The sequence below is a fragment of the Equus caballus genome, chromosome 4 (assembly GCF_041296265.1).
Source record: "Equus caballus isolate H_3958 breed thoroughbred chromosome 4, TB-T2T, whole genome shotgun sequence".
Taxonomy (NCBI): domain Eukaryota; kingdom Metazoa; phylum Chordata; class Mammalia; order Perissodactyla; family Equidae; genus Equus; species Equus caballus.
The window spans coordinates 7,381,695-7,404,022 of record NC_091687.1 but is presented as its reverse complement, the minus strand read 5'-3'; the positions used below and the strand labels follow the sequence as shown (position 1 = coordinate 7,404,022).

General features: G+C 36.1%; 1 protein-coding gene across 7 annotated transcripts in view; it reads left to right on the top strand.

Annotated features, from left to right (window-relative positions):
* Nucleotides 1–22,328, top strand: part of COG5 (component of oligomeric golgi complex 5) — a 345,803-nt gene that overhangs the window by 146,938 nt on the left and 176,537 nt on the right. For all 7 annotated transcript variants that reach the window (XR_002807321.2, XM_023638888.2, XM_023638887.2 and 4 more), the window contains one exon: nt 10,372–10,502. Coding sequence is in view for 6 of the 7 variants with exons in the window: in XM_023638888.2 (XP_023494656.2) it covers nt 10,372–10,502 (131 nt within the window). In the remaining variant the exon portion in view is untranslated. The remainder of the gene's footprint in view (nt 1–10,371; nt 10,503–22,328) is intronic.

The following is a 22,328-nucleotide window of genomic DNA, read 5'->3' as shown; positions in this document are numbered from 1 at the left end:
TTTGATCATGTAGAATCTCATTTATTCTATATTACCCCAAATTGATTTCCAAAGTAATTTTTAGTAATTGCCAATGTTCCTATTTATATATATATATACACACACACACACGTATATAGACATGTTACATATATATACACACATGTATCCATATGTATGTATTTACTCTTGCAGTTAACATTCTGGTAAATATCTTCCTGTCCAAATGTATTCACTCTTTTCTTCTTTTTAAAGATTACTTATTCCCATAAGTGGAATCATTGATTTAGAGGATATGAATTTTTTTTTCTATTTGGCTGGTTGTCTTATTTTAATTTTTATATTATTTTTCTTGACTTCCCATTTATTTTTATTTAATTTAGTTTTATTTGTTATGAAAGTTGTGGCTGCAAAACATACTCAAATAGTTGTACAAGGTTCGTTTTTAAAAAATAGCAATCCCCTGTCCACTTCTCTAGCCATTTACTTTCCCCAGAGGCAACCATTGTCAATATTTTTCTGATTGTTTTGGTATTTACCTCCATATCTCTAAATAAACTGCCTGTATTTCCACTTTTCAATTTTTAACTTCTTTAGCTTCTCACTATGAAGCATGAAAATTTAGCCTCCTTCATTTCTTCCAACTTCCAGCACCATCCTAACTTTGTACGTGTACTCTTCCCTCATCTCTTTTTCCCCAAATAAATAATTTAGTGCTAACATTATATGAAAAGTAAATGCATAGCTGAATCATTTAGCAAACTATAATTACTCTTCTTGTTTTCTTTTAACAAAGGAGGATGCTAGTAAAGGAAGAGGCAGTGAGGATTTTGGAATCATAAGGAGGATTTGTGTTGCAAAATAGAAGGTGGTAATGTTGGTCAATAGGAAACCATAGATTCCATAAATGGGAGAAGGACATGGTGAGCACATTTATTCTGGTAGCCTTGTGTAGCCTTGGTTAGAACATTGGAAGTCTATTAAAATGACTGACAAGTATTTTACTTTTTATTTTTTATTTTTTTGAGGAGGATTAGCCCTGAGCTAACTGCTGCCAATCTGCCTCTTTTTGCTGAGGAAGGCTGGCCCTGAGCTAACATCCATGCCAATCTTCCTCTCCTTTATATGTGGGACGCCTACCTAGCATGGCGTGCCAGGCGGTGCCATGTCTGCACCTGGGATCCAAACCAGTGAACCCTGAGCTGCCGAAGCGAAACGTGCGCACTTAACCACTGCGCCACTGGCCTGGCCCTGACATGTATTTTAGTAGTAAGTAACTTTTATGCCTTTGAGGTATTGGTTTAGTTTGAAGACTGAAGAAATAAAAATGAAATGGACAATCCCAGGAAATAATATAAGAACCTGTCACTGAGATCAAGTGACTGACTGGTTGGGGGCAAAGCATATGAAGTTTATTCTAAACTTGAGTAAATTGAGACCAGGACAATGATAATGGGGGAATCAGAATTCATATTTTAGTATCTTAAATTTCAAAGAGTTGAGTACATTTGACAAAAAATTTTTTATGTTCTGTTACCCATCCTCTTGATACCTGTGTCAGATCTCTTGGTTGAATTCCTTTTCCTCTAATCTATTAAACTTTGCTCAGCTTAAGTAAATGAAGAGATGAGCAGTATCATTTCTTTTCCACTAAGATTACTAGTCATTGTTTTCTCATATCCAAGAAGATAATAAATATGTTAAATCCAAATAGATCAGTTTAGTTTCCTCATCCATGTTTTTGGTGCATGAAAGGATTCAACAGATATTAATATTAAGTGGCTAGAAAGATAATTCTGGCTATGTATCCTACATTTATTAAGGTTTAATTGTTAAAGTATGAGTAATGCTGGTATATTTCAAAATTTGGCATTTTAGCACATTTTATTATTTTTTTAAAATTTTTACTTATTATATTTTTTAATTTAAACTCAGAATACTAGTTATTTAATGCTGTCATTGTTCTAACCTGGCTGAATTTAATTCCCCGAACGGTTTAGTCTGGTGTGATTTTTCCATCTTTACCCTTCATTGAGCAAGTCGGAAGACTGCAGGAAGAATGCTATCTTCCCTTTGAATATAAAACTTTCTGAGGCTTTTGGGCCTGGGATGATCTAGTGAAAAGGTGGAGGACAGAAAGACCTGGATTTAAATTCTGTTTTGCTGGTTACTAGCCAGGTGAATTTGTTCATAATTTGTTAATAATATTTCTAGCAAGATTATTTAGAAGATGTATTACAAATAGTGGATGCATTCATTAAAAGAATAAATACACATTTTGTGTCTAATGCCTTCCGCATACCAGGTGTTCAAAAATTATAGTTGTTATTGTAATCATTGTCATCTTTCTGTCCTTAGCTCCGGTTCCCAGATATGTTTCACAAAGAGCAGATGTAGAAAGACTTGGAACACTGATAAGGATTGTATACAACAGATAAACAGGAGGGCAGAATTTAGTGTAATCCTTCTTTTCTCCTGGGGTGCTCGGTGGTGGGGGAGAGTTGCTAAGTTTCCCTCCCACCACCACCTTGTTTCTACATTTATCTCTCTTCTGGAAAAGCAAATTTGTGGAATAATCACTAAGGGAAATAATATGGCTCTTTCTCCCTCCTAGTTGATAGAACTCTTTGTACTCCAAATCTAGCATGTCTTTTGGTTATTTCTTTTTTTTTAAATTGAGTTAATGATAGGTTACAATCTTGTGAAATTTCAGTTGTACATTAATGTTTGTCATTCGTGTTGCAGGTGCACCATTTCACCCTTAGTGCCCACCCCCCCACCCCACCTTTCCCCTGGTAGCCACTAATCTGTTCTCTTCGTCCACATTTTTAAATTCCTCATATGAGTGCAGTCATACAGAGATTATCCTTCTCTAACTGGCTTATTTCACTTAACATAATTCCCTCAAGGTCTATCCATGTTGTTGCAAATGGGATGATTTTGTTCTGTTTTGCAGCTGAGTAGTATTCCATTGTGTATATATAGCACAACTTCTTTATTCATTCATCTGTTGATGGGTACTTAGGTTGCTTCCATGTCTTGGCTATTGTAAATAATGCTGCAATGAACATTGGGGTGCATAGGACTTTTGGAATTGCTGACTTCAAGCTCTTTGGATAGATACCTAGTAGTGGAATGGCTGGATTGTATGGTAGTTCTATTTTTAATTTTTTGAGGAATCTCCATACTGTTTTCCATAGTGGCTGCACTAGTTTGCATTCCCACCAGCAGTGTATGAGAGTTCCATTCTCTTCACAACCTCTCCAACATTTGCTACCATTAGATTTAGATATTTTTGTCATTCTAATGGGTGTAAGGTGCTATCTTAGTGTAGTTTTGATTTGCATTTCCCTAATGATCAGTGATGATGAGCATCTTTTCATGTGCCTGTATCTTCTTTGGAGAAATGTCTGTTCATGTCTCCAGCCCATTTTTTGATCGGGTTGTTTGATTTTTTTGTTGTTGAGTTGTGAGAGTTCTTTATATATTATGGATATTTAGCCTTTGTCAGATATATGACTTGCAAATATTTTTTCCCAGTTAGTGGGTTGTTTTTTTGTTTGAATCCTGTTTTCATTTGCCTCAGAGAAGCTCTTTAGTCTGGTGAAGTCCCATTTGTTTATTCTTTCTATTGTTTCCCTTCTCTGAGAAGACATGGTGTCTGAAAAGGTCCTTTTAATACTGATGTCAAAGAGTGTACTGCCTACATTTTCTTCTAGAAGCCTTATGGTTTCAGGTCTCACCTTTAGGTCTTTAATCCATTTTGAGTTTATTTTGGTGAATGGTGAAAAAGAATGGTCAATTTTCATTCTTTTACATATGGCTTTCCAGTTTTCCCTGCACCATTTGTTGAAAAGACTTTCTTTTCTCCATTGTGTGCCCTCAGCTCCTTTGTCGAAGATAAGCTGTCCATAGATGTGTGGTTTTATTTCTGGGCTTTCAATTCTGTTCCATTCATCTGTGCACCTGTTTTTGTACCAGTGCCATGCTGTTTTGATTACTGTAGCTTTGTAGTAAGTTTTGAAGTCAGGGATTGTGATGCCTCCCGTTTTTTTCTTTTTTCTCAGGATTGCTTTAGCAATTTGGGGTCTTTTGTTGCCCCATATAAATTTTAGGATTCTTTATTCTAATTCTGTAAAGAATGTCATTGGGATTCTGATTGGGATGGCGTTGAATCTGTAGATTGCTGTAGGTAGAACGGACATTTTAACTATGTTTATTCTTCCAATCCATGTACATGGAATGTCTTTCCATCTCCTTATGTTGTCATCCACTTCTCTCAGAAAGGCCTTGTAATTTTCATTATATAGGTCCTTCACTTCCTTAGTTAAATTCACCCCGAGGTATTTTATTCTTTTTGTTGCGATTGTGAATGGTATTGTGTTCTTGAGTTCTTTTTCTGTTAGTTCGTTATTAGAATATAGAAATGCTACTGATTTATGCAAATTGATTTTATACCCTGCAACTTTGCTGTAGTTGTTGATTACTTCTAAGAGTTTTCCAATGGATTCTTTGGGGTTTTATATATATAAGATCATGTCGTCTGCAAACAGGGAAAGTTTCACTTCTTTCCTCCCTATTTGGATTCCTTTTATTCCTTTTTCTTGCCTGATTGCTCTGGCCAGGACCTCCAGTACTATGTTAAATAAGAGTGGTGATAGAGGGCATCCTTGTCTCATTCCTGTTTTCAGGGGGATGGGACTCAGTTTTTGCCCATTGAGTATGATGTTGGCTGTGGGTTTGTCATATATGGCCTTTATTATGTTGAAGTAGTTCCCTTCTATGCCCATTTTGTTCAGAGTTTTTATCATAAATGGCTGTTGGATCTTGTCAAATGCCTTCTCTGCATCTATTGAGATGATCATGTGGTTTTTATTCCTCAGTTTGTTGATGTGGTGTATCACGTTGATTGATTTGCGGATGTTGAACCATACCTGTGTACCTGGTATGAATCCCACTTGATCATGATGTATGATCCTTTTGATGAATTGCTGAATGCTGGTGGCCAAAATTTTGTTTAGAATTTTTGCATCTATGTTCATCAGTGATATTGGCCTGTAGTTCTCTTTTTTCCTGGTGTCCTTGTCAGGCTTTGGTATCAGCGTGATGTTGGCCTAGTAGAATGTGTTAGGAAGTGTTCCATCCTCCCTAATTTTTTGGAATAGCTTGTAAAGGATAGGTATTAAGTCCTCTCTGAAAGTTTGGTAGAATTCCCCAGGAAAGCCATCTGGTCCTGGGGTTTTATTCCTGGGATGTTTTTGATTGCTGTTTCAATCTCTTTCCTTGTGATTGGTCTGTTCAAATTGTCTGCTTTGTCTTGAGTGAGCTTTGGGAGATTGTAGGAGTCCAAGAATTTATCCATTTCCTCTAGGTTATCCATTCTGTTAGCATAGAATTTTTCGGAGTATTCTCTTATAATCCATTGTATTTCTGCAGCATCTTTTGTTATTTCTCCTCTTTCATTTCTGCTTTTTTTTCCTTGCTATTAGCTTGAAGTATTGTCCTCCACCCCTTCAGTCTGAGCCTGTGTTTGTCCTTGGGGCTGAGGTGTGTTTCCTGGAGGCAACAAATTGTTGGATCTTGTTCTTTAATCCATTTTGCCACTCTGTGTCTTTTTATTGGAGAGTTCAATCCGTTTACATTGAGAGTGATTATTGATGCATGTGGACTTAAAGCTGTCAATCTGTTGCTCATTATCTGGCTTTCCTGCTTTTCTCTTCCTGTTTGCTTTATCCTACCCATTTGATACTGCAATTTCTTATGCTGGGTTTCTTAGATTTTTGCTTATTTATGTTTTGTGGCTCTGTTCTGTTGTTTAGTTTAGTGTCTACCCTGAAGTTTGTATTTAGAATCTCGTATATAATATAGTCTATTCTCTGGTGGTCTCTTACTTACTTGGCCTAGACTAATTTAGTCCCTTTGCTCTTCCCTTCCTAAATTATTATTTTCACTTCTTGTTCCAATTTGAGTTATGAGTTTGTAGTTAGAGTGATAAGATCGTCTTTGCTTTGGTAGTTTCCTTACCTTTATCCTATTGCTGTAGTTGAATATTTGCTATCCTATTCTGGTTCTATCTATCTGTCTCCCTTCTCTGTGGTTTGTGACCCCTTTCTCCCTTTTTTCTTTTTTCAGATATGAGAGCCTTCTTGAGGATTTCTTGTAGTGGAGGACTTTTGGTTACAAATTATCTTAACTTTTGTTTGTCTGGAAAAGATTTAATTTCTCCCTCATATCTGAAGGATATTCTTGCTGGATAGAGTATTCTTGGCTGAAGATTTTTATCTTTTAAAGCTTTGAATATGTCACTCCATTCTCTCCTAGCTTGTAAGGTTTCTGCAGAGAAATCCGCTGAAAGTCTGATAGAAGCTCCTTTGTAGGTTATTCTCTTTTGTCTTGCTTCCCTGAGTATTCTTTCTTTGTCATTCATTTTTGCCATTTGTACTACTATATGTCTTGCAGTAGGTCTTCTTACATTGACAAATCTAGGAGATCTGAAAGCTTCCTCTACACACATTTCTCCCTCAATCCCTAGATTTGGGAAGTTCTTTTCTATAATTTCATTAAGCACACTTTCTGCTCCATTTTCATTTTCCACGTTCTCGGAAATTCCTGTGATCCTTAAAATTCTTTCTCCTCATTGAATCTGCTATCTCTCTAATACTTTCCTCATTCCTTTTAATCCTTAGTTCTCTTTCTTCCTCTGTCTGGAGCCATTCAGCCTGTCTAACTTCAATTATGCTAATTTGCTCTTCTATGGAGTCTACCTGGGCATTCAGGGAATCCATATTGTGTTTTATCTGGTCCATTGTGTTTTTCATCTCTAGTAATTCTGTTTGATTCTTCTTTATGATTTCAATCTCTTTTGTGAAGTAACTCCAGAACTCGGCTTGTTTCTCTATCTTTCTCTCTACCTCATTGAGTTTTTTGGTTATAGCTGCTCTGAAGTCATTATCACTTAGTTTACCTATTTCCAAGTCCTCAGGACTTAATTCTGTGTTTTTATTGTTTTCCTTCTGGTCTGTGGCTTTTATAAATTGCTGGATGGTAGAGGAGCGGTTTTTTCACATGGTGGTAGAATTTGGTTGCAGTTGCAGCCTCCTCGCCACTAGATTGGGGTCGAGTGCCATGCGTTCTGAGCTCTCTGCCTTCGGGCAAGATGGCGGCACCCAGTGCGCTTTGCTGGGGCGGGGGCAGTTTCTCTCGCGCACCAATCTGGATTCGATCACTTCTGTTCTCTGGTCTCCCAGGGCCCTGGGTTTATGGGGTACCTGTGCACGGAAGCTTTCCCCTGTCAGCGGGTTTCCACTGTACTGGCGGTGGGAGTCCTAGACAATCCCCTGGTCGTGCGGCCCCTCCCCCACTCCTTCCCGTACCCGCGCGGTGATCCTGGTTTCTAGGGGATGGAGTGATGTTCTCTCCTACCTGGTTCCAGCTCCTCCGAGGTGGGCAGCAGGTGCTCTGTCCTCTGTCTTTTGATATTGTAGGTCTCTGAGTCCTGGCGTTAGGTTCATTAGCTGAAATTCAGGGGTTTTTTTCAGTCCTTTGTTGTACTTTGGAGGGGAGACAGTCCCGGGTCAGCTCACCCTGCCATTTTGCTCTGCCTCCAATCTGGTTATTTCTTAAAGTGAGTGATTGTAAATATGGTGTGGATAAGTGGGGGATGGGGAGGTGGTTAGATAATGTGATGAGAGCTGTTGTTTACCTTAAAAAAGTATTGGGGTTAATCATTTATATTTTTGTCTTCCCTACTAGATTGTATACTCTGTAAGGACAGAAACTATATTTACTTTTTCTCTTTGTCCCCACAGTACCTGCCATAATACACTTTATCTGTATCTCTCAATGGTTACAACTTTGTGCTTTTTCTGCCTGTCTTAGACTTTTCCATTTGCGGTCAGAATTTATGTCTGATTAATTTCTGTGTGTTTGTGACTTATAAATGATTGATACTCAGTAAATGGATTGAATGAATGACTTGAATAGTCTCCAGAGATCAGCATTCATAAGAATAAAACAACTGTTAGGTTTGCTTACCTCTAGAAATCTGTAAGTGGAAGGAACATCAGGGTTTATGTAAGTCTAGCTCTTCATTTTTCCAATAAAGTAACTGATACCAAAGGTTGCGAGACTGATAGTCAGAAACACGAATGGCAGAGGTCGAGTTAGAACCCAGCAAGATCTCTTGCTTATCATGCCTTTTCCTTTCTTTTATTTAATTGTGATATTTTTCTTCCTTAGATAATAGAAAAAGAGAGAGAAAAGTTGATAATGAGCTTGAAAAGAATATTTATTTTCTACTGTCTGTCTGTAGTTTGATTCTATATTGTCTAGTCAGTTTATTTAGGGTGCACATAGCATTTCCTCCTTGATCATTACCACAACTCAGGTCAAATATAATTTTCTCAAAATTCTCTAAACAATAAAATTTAAAATTAAAAAATCAGATTTAAAAAAATTTCCTGTAGATTATAATCCACCCTACGTTTACATAATAGATTGATGTATGGATTACTTTGCTATTCATTAATTTATTTGGATGCTGATGATAGTCTTGAGTTATGTAGGCCGTGAATTAGAAATTGTTGGCATTTTACACATGAAAAAATTGAGGCTATATCACTTGACTGTGACCACCCAGTGAGTAAATTATGAGGCAGAGTCTAAGCCCAAATGATTTAAAGGCATTTTCAATACTCTTTCCACTGTGGTAAGCTAAAGTCCCTTTAGATATACACATTTTTAGAAATAGCTCATTGTTGAAGTACAGTTATCAATAACCACTATTCAGCTGCTCTTTACATCATTTCCTTTTTGTCCTCTTGTGTACAACTAACTATAAGGTGTTCAGTCAGCACATATTTGAGTGCTGCTAAGTAGTTGGTTAGCATTGTGCTGGATGCTTTAATGCAGTTTCACCTGGGTAGTACGTTGTGATCCAGCCTACGTAAAATATGGTAATAGTGAGTACTAGGCATATATTTTAATAAGACTTACAGTTAAAAAAGTGGTTCTAATTAAGAGCATATAGTGGAAAAGCACATTTCATATTCTGTTGAGTAACTGGAAAACAAAGTCGTCTATCTAAATCAATTTTGTCTTTTAGAAGTAATTTGTCTTGTTAAAATGGAAAATAGGAGATTTAGAACTGTGTGTAAGCTGCTTAATGAAAACTTGACCTTTATTTGTAGCATTATGGTTACTTTATATATGTCTAAGATTAAGCCAAAGAATTAAAAAAAAAATAGATTTCTCTAATTCTAAATATGCAGAGACAACTGTTGTTAATGATACCAAACCTCTTAATCTCAAGTTCCTGTGCCTGATGCAAGTAAGCCAAACACTGAGACATCAGTGCTTGGAGATGGAGAAAGTTTTATTCAAATTGGCCAAAATGAGTAGGTGAGAGCCTGGGTTTGTTCAAATCCACCTTCCCAAGAACAGAACGCAGAGGGGTTTTATGGAGCTAAGGGGCTTGGCAGGAGGAGCTCCGGGGAGAGAAAGGGGTCACTCCCGATAAGCCCCTGGGCAGTCTGACTTCTGGGCTTCAGTGGTTGCTGAGGGCTAGCCATCTGGTAATTGGTCATCGCCATCTCCCCAGACATTCTCTTTCTTCTGCAAAACAAGCTCACAACTCCTTGAGACTCCTGAGTCACCCCTCAAATTAAACAGGAAATAGCAGTGGTTTAATATCTACAGTACCCCTCAGGCACCCAGCTTCATTAACATCTTGGTAGATATCTTTTCACATTTCTTGCTCTGTGTATATAATTCTGTAAATAGAATATATATAACTCCATAAATAAAGTTTGCAGAATTATAAACTATATATATAATTATATATTTATAGTTATATAAATAAAATTAATTCATCTGTGTAACTTTTTTCATTCAGTAATATTATGAAAATCCTTCAATGTAAGTAACTGTTAGGTCTGTATGATCATGTAAACTGGCAGCATGCTAAGGTGTTTTCATAATTTATTAATCTTTCCAAATGGTGGACATTTGTTTAAAATGTTTTATTACAGAATAAATTTTAAAACTGTCTTGCAACTTGAGAAATTTCTGAGGTTATCAGGATATTTATTTACATTAAAATAAATTTGATACTACTTTTTATGTAATCTGTTGACACTACTTTGAATTTACAATAATCATAATTTCTGTTCTTGCTTTACCAACTCTCTCTTATGTGAAACATTTTGCACCAGAGTAAAGTTATCTACTAAGTGGAAAATGTTTGGATAGCTGTATTTTTTAAAATACAGATTTTGAAAGGTAATAGTGTTCAACAGCAAATTTATAGTATTTTGAAGAAATTAGACATGATGATTTGATACCTTGATATTTATTCAGTATTGAAATATTTAAATGTGTATTTGTTTTAAACAGATTATCTTTCTCAAGGAAGAGATCTCTCTGGAATAGAAGTAATAGAAAATGATCTACTTTTTATTGCAAGAGCTCGACTTGAAGTGGAAAATCAAGCTAAGCGCCTACTGGAGCAGGGTGTGGAGACTCAGGTAATAAAAATAATGTCATTTTTTAATATGAAAAATATGTCATAATACAGATGAACATTTGACTTTGAGGTTGAAAAAGTAATGTGTGTCCTCATTTTATCACTGAGGAACTATGTCTACAATTTGAATTGGAGAGTAGGACATAAAGTAAATACAGGGAAATTTTCCTTAATATATATTTATTTAATTCTACTAAGACTAGATTCTAAGATTCCTAGTGTATAATGTATTTGTGTAATATGAAATATATATATATATATATATATATATTTTTTTTTTTTTAAAGATTTTATTTTTTCCTTTTTCTCCCCAAAGCCCCCTGGTACATAGTTGTGTATTCTTCGTTGTGGGTTCTTCTAGTTGTGGCATGTGGGACGCTGCCTCAGCGTGGTCTGATGAGTAGTGCCATGTCCGCGCCCAGGATTCGAACTAACGAAACACTGGGCCGCCTGCAGCAGAGCGCGCGAACTTAACCACTCGGCCACGGGGCCAGCCCCCTATGAAATATATTTTTATATAACGTGTATGTGTAGATAGATAGTTACTACCTGGTGAGTATGCTCACTTTGTGTAAGGCACTGTTACTCATTTGAGTTAATACCTGGTGAGTATGCTCACTTTGTATGAGGCACTGTTACTCATTTGAGTTAATACCTGGTGAGTATGCTCACTTTGTGTAAGGCACTGTTACTCATTTGAGCCTTTCAGCAACCCGATAAAGTTGGTATTATTGTTATTTCCATTTTACAGATGCGAAAACTGAGAGCTTAAATAATTTGTGGAAGATCACACAGCTAGTAAATGGTATAATTTGATTCTAAATGTTAACCACTCTAACCTCAGAACCTTGCACGCTTAGTAATCACTGTGCCATAATTAAAAAAAAAAATTTTACTTGAGATTTTCTCCTAAGTTATCATTTTATGATACTTAATTTTCTGAATTAGAAGAAACTGAAACATATTGATGTAGCAGAATCAACAAATTAGATGTCAATCTCAGTTCTCCTACGTTTGTATTACACCCAGATATTTTCTCCATTTGTATTGGACCCAAATACAATCATTAATATCCATTTTTTAACTCGTAGCCGTTAAGCCAGGAATTTCATTTTGTGCATTTGTATTAAGAATAATTTTATAAATATTCAGCTTTTTAAGTAGTCTCTAAATCAGAAAGTTACTTATTTGACTTCTGAATCTTGTTATAATTTAAAAAATATAATGGAATGTCAGTTACCCTTTTAAATAAACTTTTAAAGTTGATTATTATATATGTAATGAAAACTGAGCAAATCCATAGACATACATATAGAATGAAATACCACAATGTACACACATCTGTGAGATCAAAACTCAGGTCAAGAAATAGGACACTGCCGGCACTCCTGGAGTCTGTTCATTCTCTCTCACAGCCTCTACTCGCTCCTTCTTTCCCAAAGGCAACTATTATCCTAACTTCCAACACTGGAGATTAGTTTCATTTGCTCCCTATTCTGTTTTCACTCTAGGTCTCACTATGAAGATAAAACACTTATACTGTTAAAAAATAAAATACTTGTCTATCAAATAAGAGAAGGTATCTTCTTCTCAAAGAAATATTTAAGGAATTTTAAGTCAACTTTGAATTAAGATGAATATTTGTATAAAAAGTTGATATCAGCCCAGCTCATTTAGTTGCAAGAAAGTTAGCAATTAACATGTCAGAAAGTGCAATATCACAAGCCTTTTATATTTATCTAATGCCCATATTATCACTCTATCAGATTTAAAACTTTGTGTATATATACTATTTAAAAATTTTTACTTGTAAAGTGTTTATTGCTGTGTATGTATGTATGTACATGCATGCATATATCTTTAATTTATGCAATTTTTAATGTTTTACTATATTTTGGAGTCATGAGAATGAAACCAAAAGTGGTAGAAAGGAAACAGTACCAAAGTTTATAGAACTGAAATACTATTTTTTAATAGAGATGGGTGATTTTAACATGTTACAAAGGAATGGTTACTTGTGAAGTCTTATTTTCTATTGTATTCTCATTTATTTAAAGTGGGAAAGTATTTTCTATGGCAGTTGTTTCTAAGTAAACTTTATTTTAGATATGTTGTTTGTGTACATTTTAATAGTTGTCATTTGACTTTGCTTCAGTTTTTAAATCATTAAAATTAAAGTAGGACTGATAAACTTTTAGGAAATATTTCAAAAATATTGATAGAGTTATTATATATTCAGACTGTGTAAAGTTAATCAAAGATTATTAAAGTAGATAACTATTGTTGTTTAGCCAATGACCTGTGTCTAATCAATGAGATTAAGTTAGAAAGATAAGAAGAAAAAAATGTAAAAATGTGTGTCTACGTGGTTAGATGTAGAATGATCTGCATGGATCTTTGAAAAACAGGAACCAGAGAGCTATAATTTTGTTGTATGTCTCAGCGTAGTTCAGAGGAGGGTAGATTCTGCTTTGTGGATGGGAGTAGTGTCTCTTTGTAAGGCTGTGTGGATTAAATTATCATAGTTTGTTGACATTAGCTATTAATATTATCCAATTAATTTGTCTTGTTTAGATTCTGTATGTATTATACCTTCTGAGTATAATTTGGCTTCCTACATGATTTTCCTGAAGGGAGAAATTGTACGGATTGCCCATATTAACATTCTGGTTCATGTCACAATTTTTAAAATATTTCTCACGTGTAAATTGATATTCGTGTTTATAATATCATTTATTTCAGAATTTAGTCATGTATGTCCATCTCCCTTAGACCTGGGTCCTCTGGATTGTTTTCGTGAAGTCAGGTATTCTGGCTTTGGTTGCAGAGCTGAGAAGATCAAACCCTTATCAGTAATGCTGGCACTGAGATAATCCTTGTTGGGAAGCAGGCTGTCTTCCTGGAAAGAGCTTGTGTTTTGGAGCCTCCTTCCTTCTCCCCTTAGAAAGCAACGAGACAGGTGTCATCCAGCTGTGTCAGTAGGCAGTTTGGGAATTAAGAATGAAATTGACCTTTGTTGACTGTGTATTCTTTGCCAGCATTTGTGTTAGTCACTTTACATTTGTTATCTCAATTGCAATGACAAATATGTGAGGAAGATATAATTACCCACTTTTGATAGTTAGGGAAACAAAGGCCTGGAAAGGTTAGGAAATTAGCTGAAGATTACACAGCCAGCAGTGGCAGAGTCATGGTCTGGAGTCCCTGCTTCCCTCCTTTCTTTAATAAGACCAGTTTATTCTGGTTTTGTTAAATAATTACATTTTAAATTATTTGACAATTTGTGAAACAATTTATTTTGAAAAAGGAATTTTTAAGGCATAAAAATTTCTTTGGGAATCCTCCATGTGATGACTAATTTAAAACTCATTCCTCAGAATTTTTATGTTCTCTAGCCAACTTCTTTTTTCTGTTCTCTGAATTTACTATTTTAGATTTTCTACACTTTCCATCAACCTCCCTGTCTCGCCCCATAGCCCATTTTACTCTGAGCACATGCCCTTAATTTTTATTCACAGAGGCACCTCTAGCACCACCTGTGCTCTGGATCCCATTTTATTAGGAACCTTATCTTGTTGGTATTTGCAGCTGTCATTTCTATCTTCATCCTCTCTCTTTTATTCTTTCCCTTCTAATCAGCATTTAAACATGCATATTTTATGCCACTCTCCTGTGTTCTCTGCTTTTCAGCCTCACAAGCTTTCCTTTAGTTTTTCACACGCCCATTTTCCTTCCTTCTTTAGGGCTTTCGTGTTCTTTTTATGCCCAGAATACTCTTTTTACTTCCTATTAAAACAGATGCTACAGCTTATATCTATTTTATTGTCAGATTATATTCTCCCATTTATCAGAAATCATTGCAATAGTTAATACGTTATTAATATTTATTATAAATATAGACTAAAAGAATTACAGCATTTTAATCTTGAAGTACTGTTGCATTCATGAAATATGCATACTTAAGTAGTTTTTGAGCTCATAACCTGAATAGAGAAGTTCATTAAACAAGGAACCTTTGAATAAGTTCATGTCATCACAATAATCAACTTCTGACACTAATTTGGTTTCTCAGAAATGTCAGTGATCTTCTTTTATTGAGTGTGTAGTTGATGGGCATCATTTTCAATATGAGTTAATTGTAAACCTTTAGTAAAAGAAAATTAGTGCAATTTCTTGTTTAGCATTTTTTCCCCAAAACCAAAATTGTTTTAGTAAATGCAGGTAACTTCTCTTTCATCATTACTGTTCTTTTTCCTAGTTAATTGCTCAAATGTGCTGTATTCATTTGTAAGTTTTAAATAGCTTTGTGGCATTACAGAGTCTCTACTACAGTATGACAGAGTTTCTGTTTTCAAAGACTACTAAATGACTACTTAGACACTGAGGGACTCTTGTTTCTTCCTACATAAAAATATATGTATGTTGGGGCTGGCTCTGTGGCCAAGTGGTTAAGTTCGTGTGCTCCGCTGCGGCAGCCCAGGGTTTGGATCCTGGGCACGGACATAGCACCGCTCGTCAGGCCACGTTAAGGCGGTGTCCCACATCCCACAACTGGAAGGACCCACAACTAAGATATACAACTATGTACGGGGGGGTTGGGGAGATAAAGCAGGGAAAGAAAAAAAAAAAGATTGGCAACAAGTTGTTAGCCCAGGTGACAATCTTTAAAGAAAAAAAAAAAATATATATATATGTTAAACTTCTGACCTTTCAAAAGCTGTATTATTTCATAGTGACGTCAGTACTACTTTCTTTACAGAAAGTTTAGGAGGATTGATGACTTTAGAGTATATCTTCGGGTGCAGCATAGCGTATCACCACATTAGAAAAAAGATTCTTCAGTTCATCTGGCAGTCTTTGTCACAAACTGGGGCTAGATATGGCGACCATCTGCACTTCTCCTTTACTCCTATTTCTTTCTCTCTCTCTCTTTTCTACTGATCCTCAGAATCTTTCACTAACAGAAGCCAGACAAAGAAAGAGAGAACTTTAGGTATTTTCAGGATTGCAACAGACTCCATTACCTCAAGCTCTAACTAGCTTTCAAAAATAGGTGACAGAGATTTTGATCTGGATGAGTTCCTGCATCACCATAGATACCAGGCCTCCACAGTGAAATGATGACATTTTAATTAGAAAATGGCTTTAACTTGTGAATTAGAAGCTTTTCCAGTAAACAAGTGCATCCTGGAGGTTCCAGGATGGAGGAAGATGATGTGCTTACTTGTCTTTAAAAGTCACCAGGAAGGGCCCAGCCTCCTGGCCGAATGGTTAGGTTCCTGTGCTCTGCTTCGGTGGCCCAGCGTTCTCCAGTTCAGATCCTGGGCCTGGACGTACACACTGCTCCTCAAGCCATGCTGTGATGCTGTCCAACACAGAAGAACTAGAATGACTTACAACTAGGATATACAACTATGTAATGGGGCTTTGGGGCGGGGTGGGGGGAGAAGAAGATTGGCAACAGATATTAACTCAGAGCCAATCTTCCTCAAAACAAACAAACCAACGAAAAAAGTCATCAGGAAGAGGGTCTGTGTACTCAGTTCTTTCAGAGCTCAGTAACCGGCTCTAATCTCCCCTGTAATTGTTGCCATGCTAGGAAGTAAACATCCACAAACTGCCTTTCTCTAAGGCAGAAAACCCCCTTGGTCAAGCCCAGGATCCTGGTACTTACCAATCAGCTAAAAGTACATGACAGCATGACCTCGACAGAGTCTCTAAGATGACAATGTAGAATTGAAGTTCAATAGGTAAATGTCTGCATAGCATGTACAGTAAGTGATTATGATACTATGAACCCTTTTTAATTTTGTAGTTAAAAATTTTCACTTGTGGGACCGGCCCAGTGGCTCAGTGGTTAAGTTCGCACATTCCACTTCTCAGCGGCCCAGGGTTCGCCGGTTCAGGTTGCGGGTACAGACATGGCACTGCTTGGCAAAAGCCATGCTGTGGTAGGCGTCCCACGTATAAAGTAGAGGAAGATGGGCACGGATGTTAGCTCAGGGCCAGTCTTCCTCAGCAAAAAGAGGAGGATTGGCAGTAGTTAGCTCAGGGCTAATCTTCCAAAAAAAAAAAATTCTTAATTGTTTATAGCATAGAGAGGGTACCAATTCAAATGCATTGTATTGAAGATCTGTGGAAGGTTAAGCATTTTCTTCAGCTTGAAAATGAACTTTCTGGCAAAGTTGAGCACATTGATTACTTTTGTAGTTAAATGTGATCATTAAGCATGCAACAGTTCTTTTGTGATCTCTTTTTCTTTAATGGGCCCAACAAACACCAATAGTAGACTCATTGTTGGTTGAGTTGTCAAGCTAAATATCTGCTTAAGAGGTCTAACTTTCCTGTCTTTAGCTGCTAGAAATTTCTCTGGCTGGCCTCATGAATTCTAGAACAGATCTCATCGATTGTACAGAAACTCCTGTTGTAAATTTGCTCCCAGTGTTGTTTTCGCCATTTACTAAATATAGTTTTGATAATTTTCAATACTAGTGCAAAGCATTTTTCTTGATACACAATGAACAGTCTGAGGGGGTTGGTGAAATGGGCGAAGGAGGTCAAAAGATACAAAACTTTCAGTTACAAGTAAACCAGTCATGGGAATGTAAGGTACAGCCTGGTGACTGCAGTTAATAATACTGCGTGTTTGAAAGTCACTGGGAGAGTAGATCTTCAAAGTTTTCATCACAGAAAAAAATTCTGTAACTGTGTGGTGATGGGTGTTAACTAGACTTATAGTGGTGATCGTTACACAGTGTATACAAACATCGAGCCGTTATGTTGTACACCTGAACCAAATATAACGTATGTCAATTATAGCTCAATTATAAAAAATCAATTTGAAAGGATGATTATAGTAAGAGCTCTTCAAGTTACACAGATCTCAAGGTTTCATGTAATTCCTTTATCTTACCAGCCTCAATGGATAATTTGGCATTTCCCCCCAAATATTTGTCTGTTTGCACCTGTGACTGTCAGGTTTCCTTAGATTTGGTAGAGACCTGGTGTGTTTACATTTACGTTCAATTAGATAAGCTTTATGACATGTATAAATAATAACTTTAAAAGTTACTTGTCTACAGTTTCTCTTTAATTATTATTGTATGTTATTAATAATAGTAATATTAATTTGTACTGGCATAGTGTCTTATAATTTAAAAAGATATCTTAAACTGATCATCTAAATGTTTTTTCTAGAGCTTAGTCTCACTTGTTTAGCTTGTGCTTACTGTTTTATCCTTAAATTTGAATGGAAATTAATTTGAGCTCATATTGAACACTCTAAATCAAGGGTTGGCAAACTACAGTCTCTGGACTGTTTTTCTGTGGCCCAGGTGCTAAGTGTTGTTTTTACATTTTTAAGTGGTTGGAAAAAAACCAAAGAAGAACATACAACAGAGACCATATGTGGCCTGCAAAGCCCAAAATATTTACTCTCTTGCCCTTTAAAGAAAAAGTATGCTGATCCCTGCCTTAAATAATTGTATTTTCTTTATGGTGGGTGCTTCAATATTTCTCTGCCTTCCACCCACCCTCCCACCCACCACCCTTTCCTCTTTTGCCATACATATTTCAACTATCATATGGTTTTTCTCTCTGTTTTTGTTTTATACCAAATGTAAAGTAGTGCTGTTAGACTAGTTTCTACACTATCCAGTCATGGTATTTTCTTATTCTTTGATACATTCCCTTGTCGTGAACAACACACAGTAACATTGGTTGCTGTGTTATTTTATTAGTACCTTGCAGTGTAGATTCATATCTGATTAACTTTCTGTTTTCAGCCTTAGGGGCTTTTGGCATTACTGCTGTCTATAGTTTTCCAGTTCACTGAATGGCATTTCATTTTCATTCGGTCCTGTGAATAGTTTTTTCAATAACTGACTAAATTTTCATGGTATTTCATACAGAATTCGATCACTGCTCTTTGGTTAAATCTTGGTAATCATTCTTCAATCTATATGTAATTATTTTCTGTTTCTCAAAAATTCAGAACTTTTGTATTTGGATAACTCTTCTTTATGTGTTTTTACTTAATTTAAACAATCTTATGCTGGCTTTTTATTATAGTAGTAAATACTAAAATTTTTATTTTTTAATTCAGAAATAAATGAAGACCCAAGCAACCACTTTGCGTCACTATAGATTAATTTGCATTTTCCACAGTTTTTATAATTGGAGTCATACATAGTGTTCTTTCTTGTGTCTGGCTCTATTCATTTAACACAATATTTTGAGAGTGATAAGTGTTGTATGCGTTGGTAGTTTGGTCCTTTTTTGTTGCTAATTAGTGTTCCATTTTATTGAAGTACATTTATGTATTCACTTTGCTGATGAGAGTTTAGGTTATTTCCATTTTCGGGCTCTTGTAAGGAAAGCTGCCACGAGCAGCCAAGTACAAGTCTTTGTGTCAGCATATGTTTTCATTTCTCCTGAGTAAATACCTAACGCAAAAGAATGGTTGAGTTGTTGCAAAGAATGACTACCAGTTTTCCAAAGTGGTTCTATCATTTTATATCCCCACATCAGTAGATTACAGTTATGGTTTCTCCAGATCCTCAACAAAGTTTGATGTTGGCAGTGTAATTAAATTTAGCCATTTAAAGAGGTGTAGTAAATTCTCGCTGTAGTTTTAATTTACCTTTTTTTTCATTGCTGATGTGACAACTTTTCAAATGCCTAAGAGTGAAGGGTCTTTGCCCAACATTTAAAGAATCTAGGGGCCGGCCTGGTGGCACAGCGGTTAGGTGCGCACATTCTGCTTCTCAGTGGCCCGGGGTTCGCTGGTTTGGACCCCGGGTGTGGACATGGCACCGCTTGGCACACCATGCTGTGGCAGGCATCCCGCATATAAAGTAGAGGAAGATGGGCACGGATGTTAGCTCAGGGCCTGTCTTCCTCAGCAAAAAGAGGAGGATTGGCAGCAGATGTTAGCTCAGGGCTAATCTTCCTCAAATATAAATAAATAAATAAAGAGTCTATTGTCTTCCTCTTACTGATTTGTAAGAATTCTTAATGTATTCTGGATACAAGTCTTTTGTGGTATATGTCTTGTAAATATTTCTTCTCATTCTATGACTAGCCTTTTTTCTTTTAACATTGTTATAATTTACGTACCAAAATATTTAAGTGTACACTTTGTTGAGTTTTAGTAAATTTATACAGTTGTACAGCCATCTCACAACCCAGTTTTTTTAGAAAACTATTATCACCACAAATGCCTGTTTGCAGTCAGTCCCAACTTCCACCTCCAAACCCAGGCAATCACTGATCTGCTTTCTGTCTCTATAGATTGGCCTTTTTCTAAGAATTTCATATAAAGGGAACCATACAGCAGGTAATCTTACATATCTGTCTTCTTTCACTTAGCACAGTGTTTTACTTATGTTCATCTATGTTGTTGCTTGTGTAGGCATTCCTTTTTACTGCTGAGTACTATTCCGTTCTGTGGATATACTCACTTTGTTGATATATTGATAGTTTGATGGACGTTAGATTGGTTGCAGTTTTTGGCTATTAAGAATAATACTTTCTGGGGCTGGCCCCGTGGCCGAGTGGTTAAGTTCGCGCGCTCCGCTCCAGGCTGCCCAGTGTTTCGTCGGTTCGAATCCTGGGCGCGGACATGGCACTGCTCGTCAGACCACGCTGAGGCAGCGTCCCACATGCCACAACTAGAGGAACCCACAACGAAGAATACACAACTATGTACCGGGGGGCTTTGGGGAGAAAAAGGAAAAAATAAAATCTTTAAAAAAAAAAAAAAAGAATAATACTTTCTTTTATCCTCCTTGATGTCATCTTTTTGAAGTGCAAAATTTTTTAGTTTTGATAAAGGCCTGTTTATCTATGTTTTTCTTTGCATGTTATATAAGAAATTTTTGCCTACCCTAAAGTTGCAAAGATCTGTTCCTGTGTTTTCTATGAGAAGTTTATAATTTTATCTTTTAATTTTTATGTACAGTGTAAGGTTCATTTTTTTCCCTAGAGATATTCAGATATTGTTTGCGCTCCTTTAGTTGAAAAAGATTATATTTTTCTCTATTGAATTACTTCATTGTGAATTTGTGGATATTTTGGCATCTTGTGGTTTTAACATCTATTGATGATTTTTCCTAAATCTTTTTTATTTTTTTCATCAGAGATTGCAAAAGAGTGGTTTTCTATTTTTGTTACTCCTGTGTTTATTAGCTGTGATTCTTTTGTAAAGAAGAACTTTCACTCATCAGCTAAGGATACTTGGTTACCCTGAACAGCAGTTCCTTTTAAAAATGATGGATAAATATTAGATTTTTGTACTTTGATTAAAATTTACAGAGTAGTGAGTTGATATAATAGTGACCTCCAATGGTAGCAAATGAGGCTTGTTTTGTTCTCTTTTGTTTTTCATTCAGTGTTTTTTAAATATTGTTATGCACTCGCATATTTTTATGTATTGTGTTTCAAACAATTTAGTGCTGGATGAGACTGCTAGAGCTATAATAACAAGGTAGACTAACAGTGTCTTAAATAGGGATTTGTCTGCTTGTGGATGGTGCTAACACTGTTTCACCTGTTCATCGAGGATTCAGGTCTTTCCATTCTGTTATCCTTAGTGTCCTCTTGCTTATCACATCATGGTTACAACATAACTGTCATACCCTGAGGCATTGTGTCCATGTTCAAGGTGTGGTAACGGGGCAGCCAAATGCTGAAGCCAAAAGGCAGTGTTATAAAATCCTTTCCAAAATTGCCCCTGCAGACCTGTTCCTATGTGTCAATGGCCAGATCTGGGTCGTATGGTCACCCCAGCTGTCAGGAGGACTGTGAAAGCAAGTATCTGGCAAAGAGGAACAGAATTGTCAATATGGGCTTAGACTACTCATGAGCCATTGCCTGGGGCGGTGCACACTGCCGCCTCCAGAGAAAATTAGGTTTTTACTAATAAGCAAGAAGGAGGGAATGAATTTGAGGGAAGAACTAGTAATGTCTTGCATAAAATTTTTGGTATTATGTTATTTAACAATAAGTATATTTAACAATAAGCATATTTATTTATTTAAACAATATTTACATTTAACTTAAAAGTGTATATTAGAACAGTAAGATTTGGGGGCTTGCCTCGTTAATGTCTCATGATTACTTTCATTGTCCTATAAAATTCATTTTGTTATTGAATACATTTTTTAGTGTCCTTGAAATATTATCTGCTATTATCCACTATTATGAGAATTTTATTCTAAGTGTTAACATCATTTAAAAACTTTTATTTAATGCCAAACTGTGAATTCATATAGACTGTGCTCCTCAGATTTTTTGGTAAAGAAATCTGGAAGTTAAAATGACCTTTTTTCTTTATATTGATTGTCCCTTTATTTTACTCTCCATTTTCTTAGGCTCTCTCTGTATTATCACTTCTTTTTCTACAGAACCTTGCTCTTCCAATCCATGTTTACTTTCATTCTTTCTCTCTTCCTTTTTCTTTTTTCTTTCATTTTTTTCTTTGTCATTCTATAACTCTTCTTTTTTTCTGCTTCTCTTTGAAAAGGGCTAGAATAAAGTTGATTTCTGGTTGATAAGATCATATTGTGCTATTAAATGTCCTTCTTAGCTTCTTAATTTCATTTGGGTTATGCACTGTTGACTGTTGATTGTTAGCAGGTTCTGAAATAATCTTATTAAGTTTTCCAAGAAGCACATATCAAGCATTAATGGGCTGCATGTTACTCAATCAGAGAAGCCACTGGTAAGCTCTGAATCACAACCGAGGTAGCTAATATAATTCTTGCTTTTAAATTACGTTATTTAATGTGATTCTCTCTTCCTTTAGTACATGTAATCTCCCATGGAG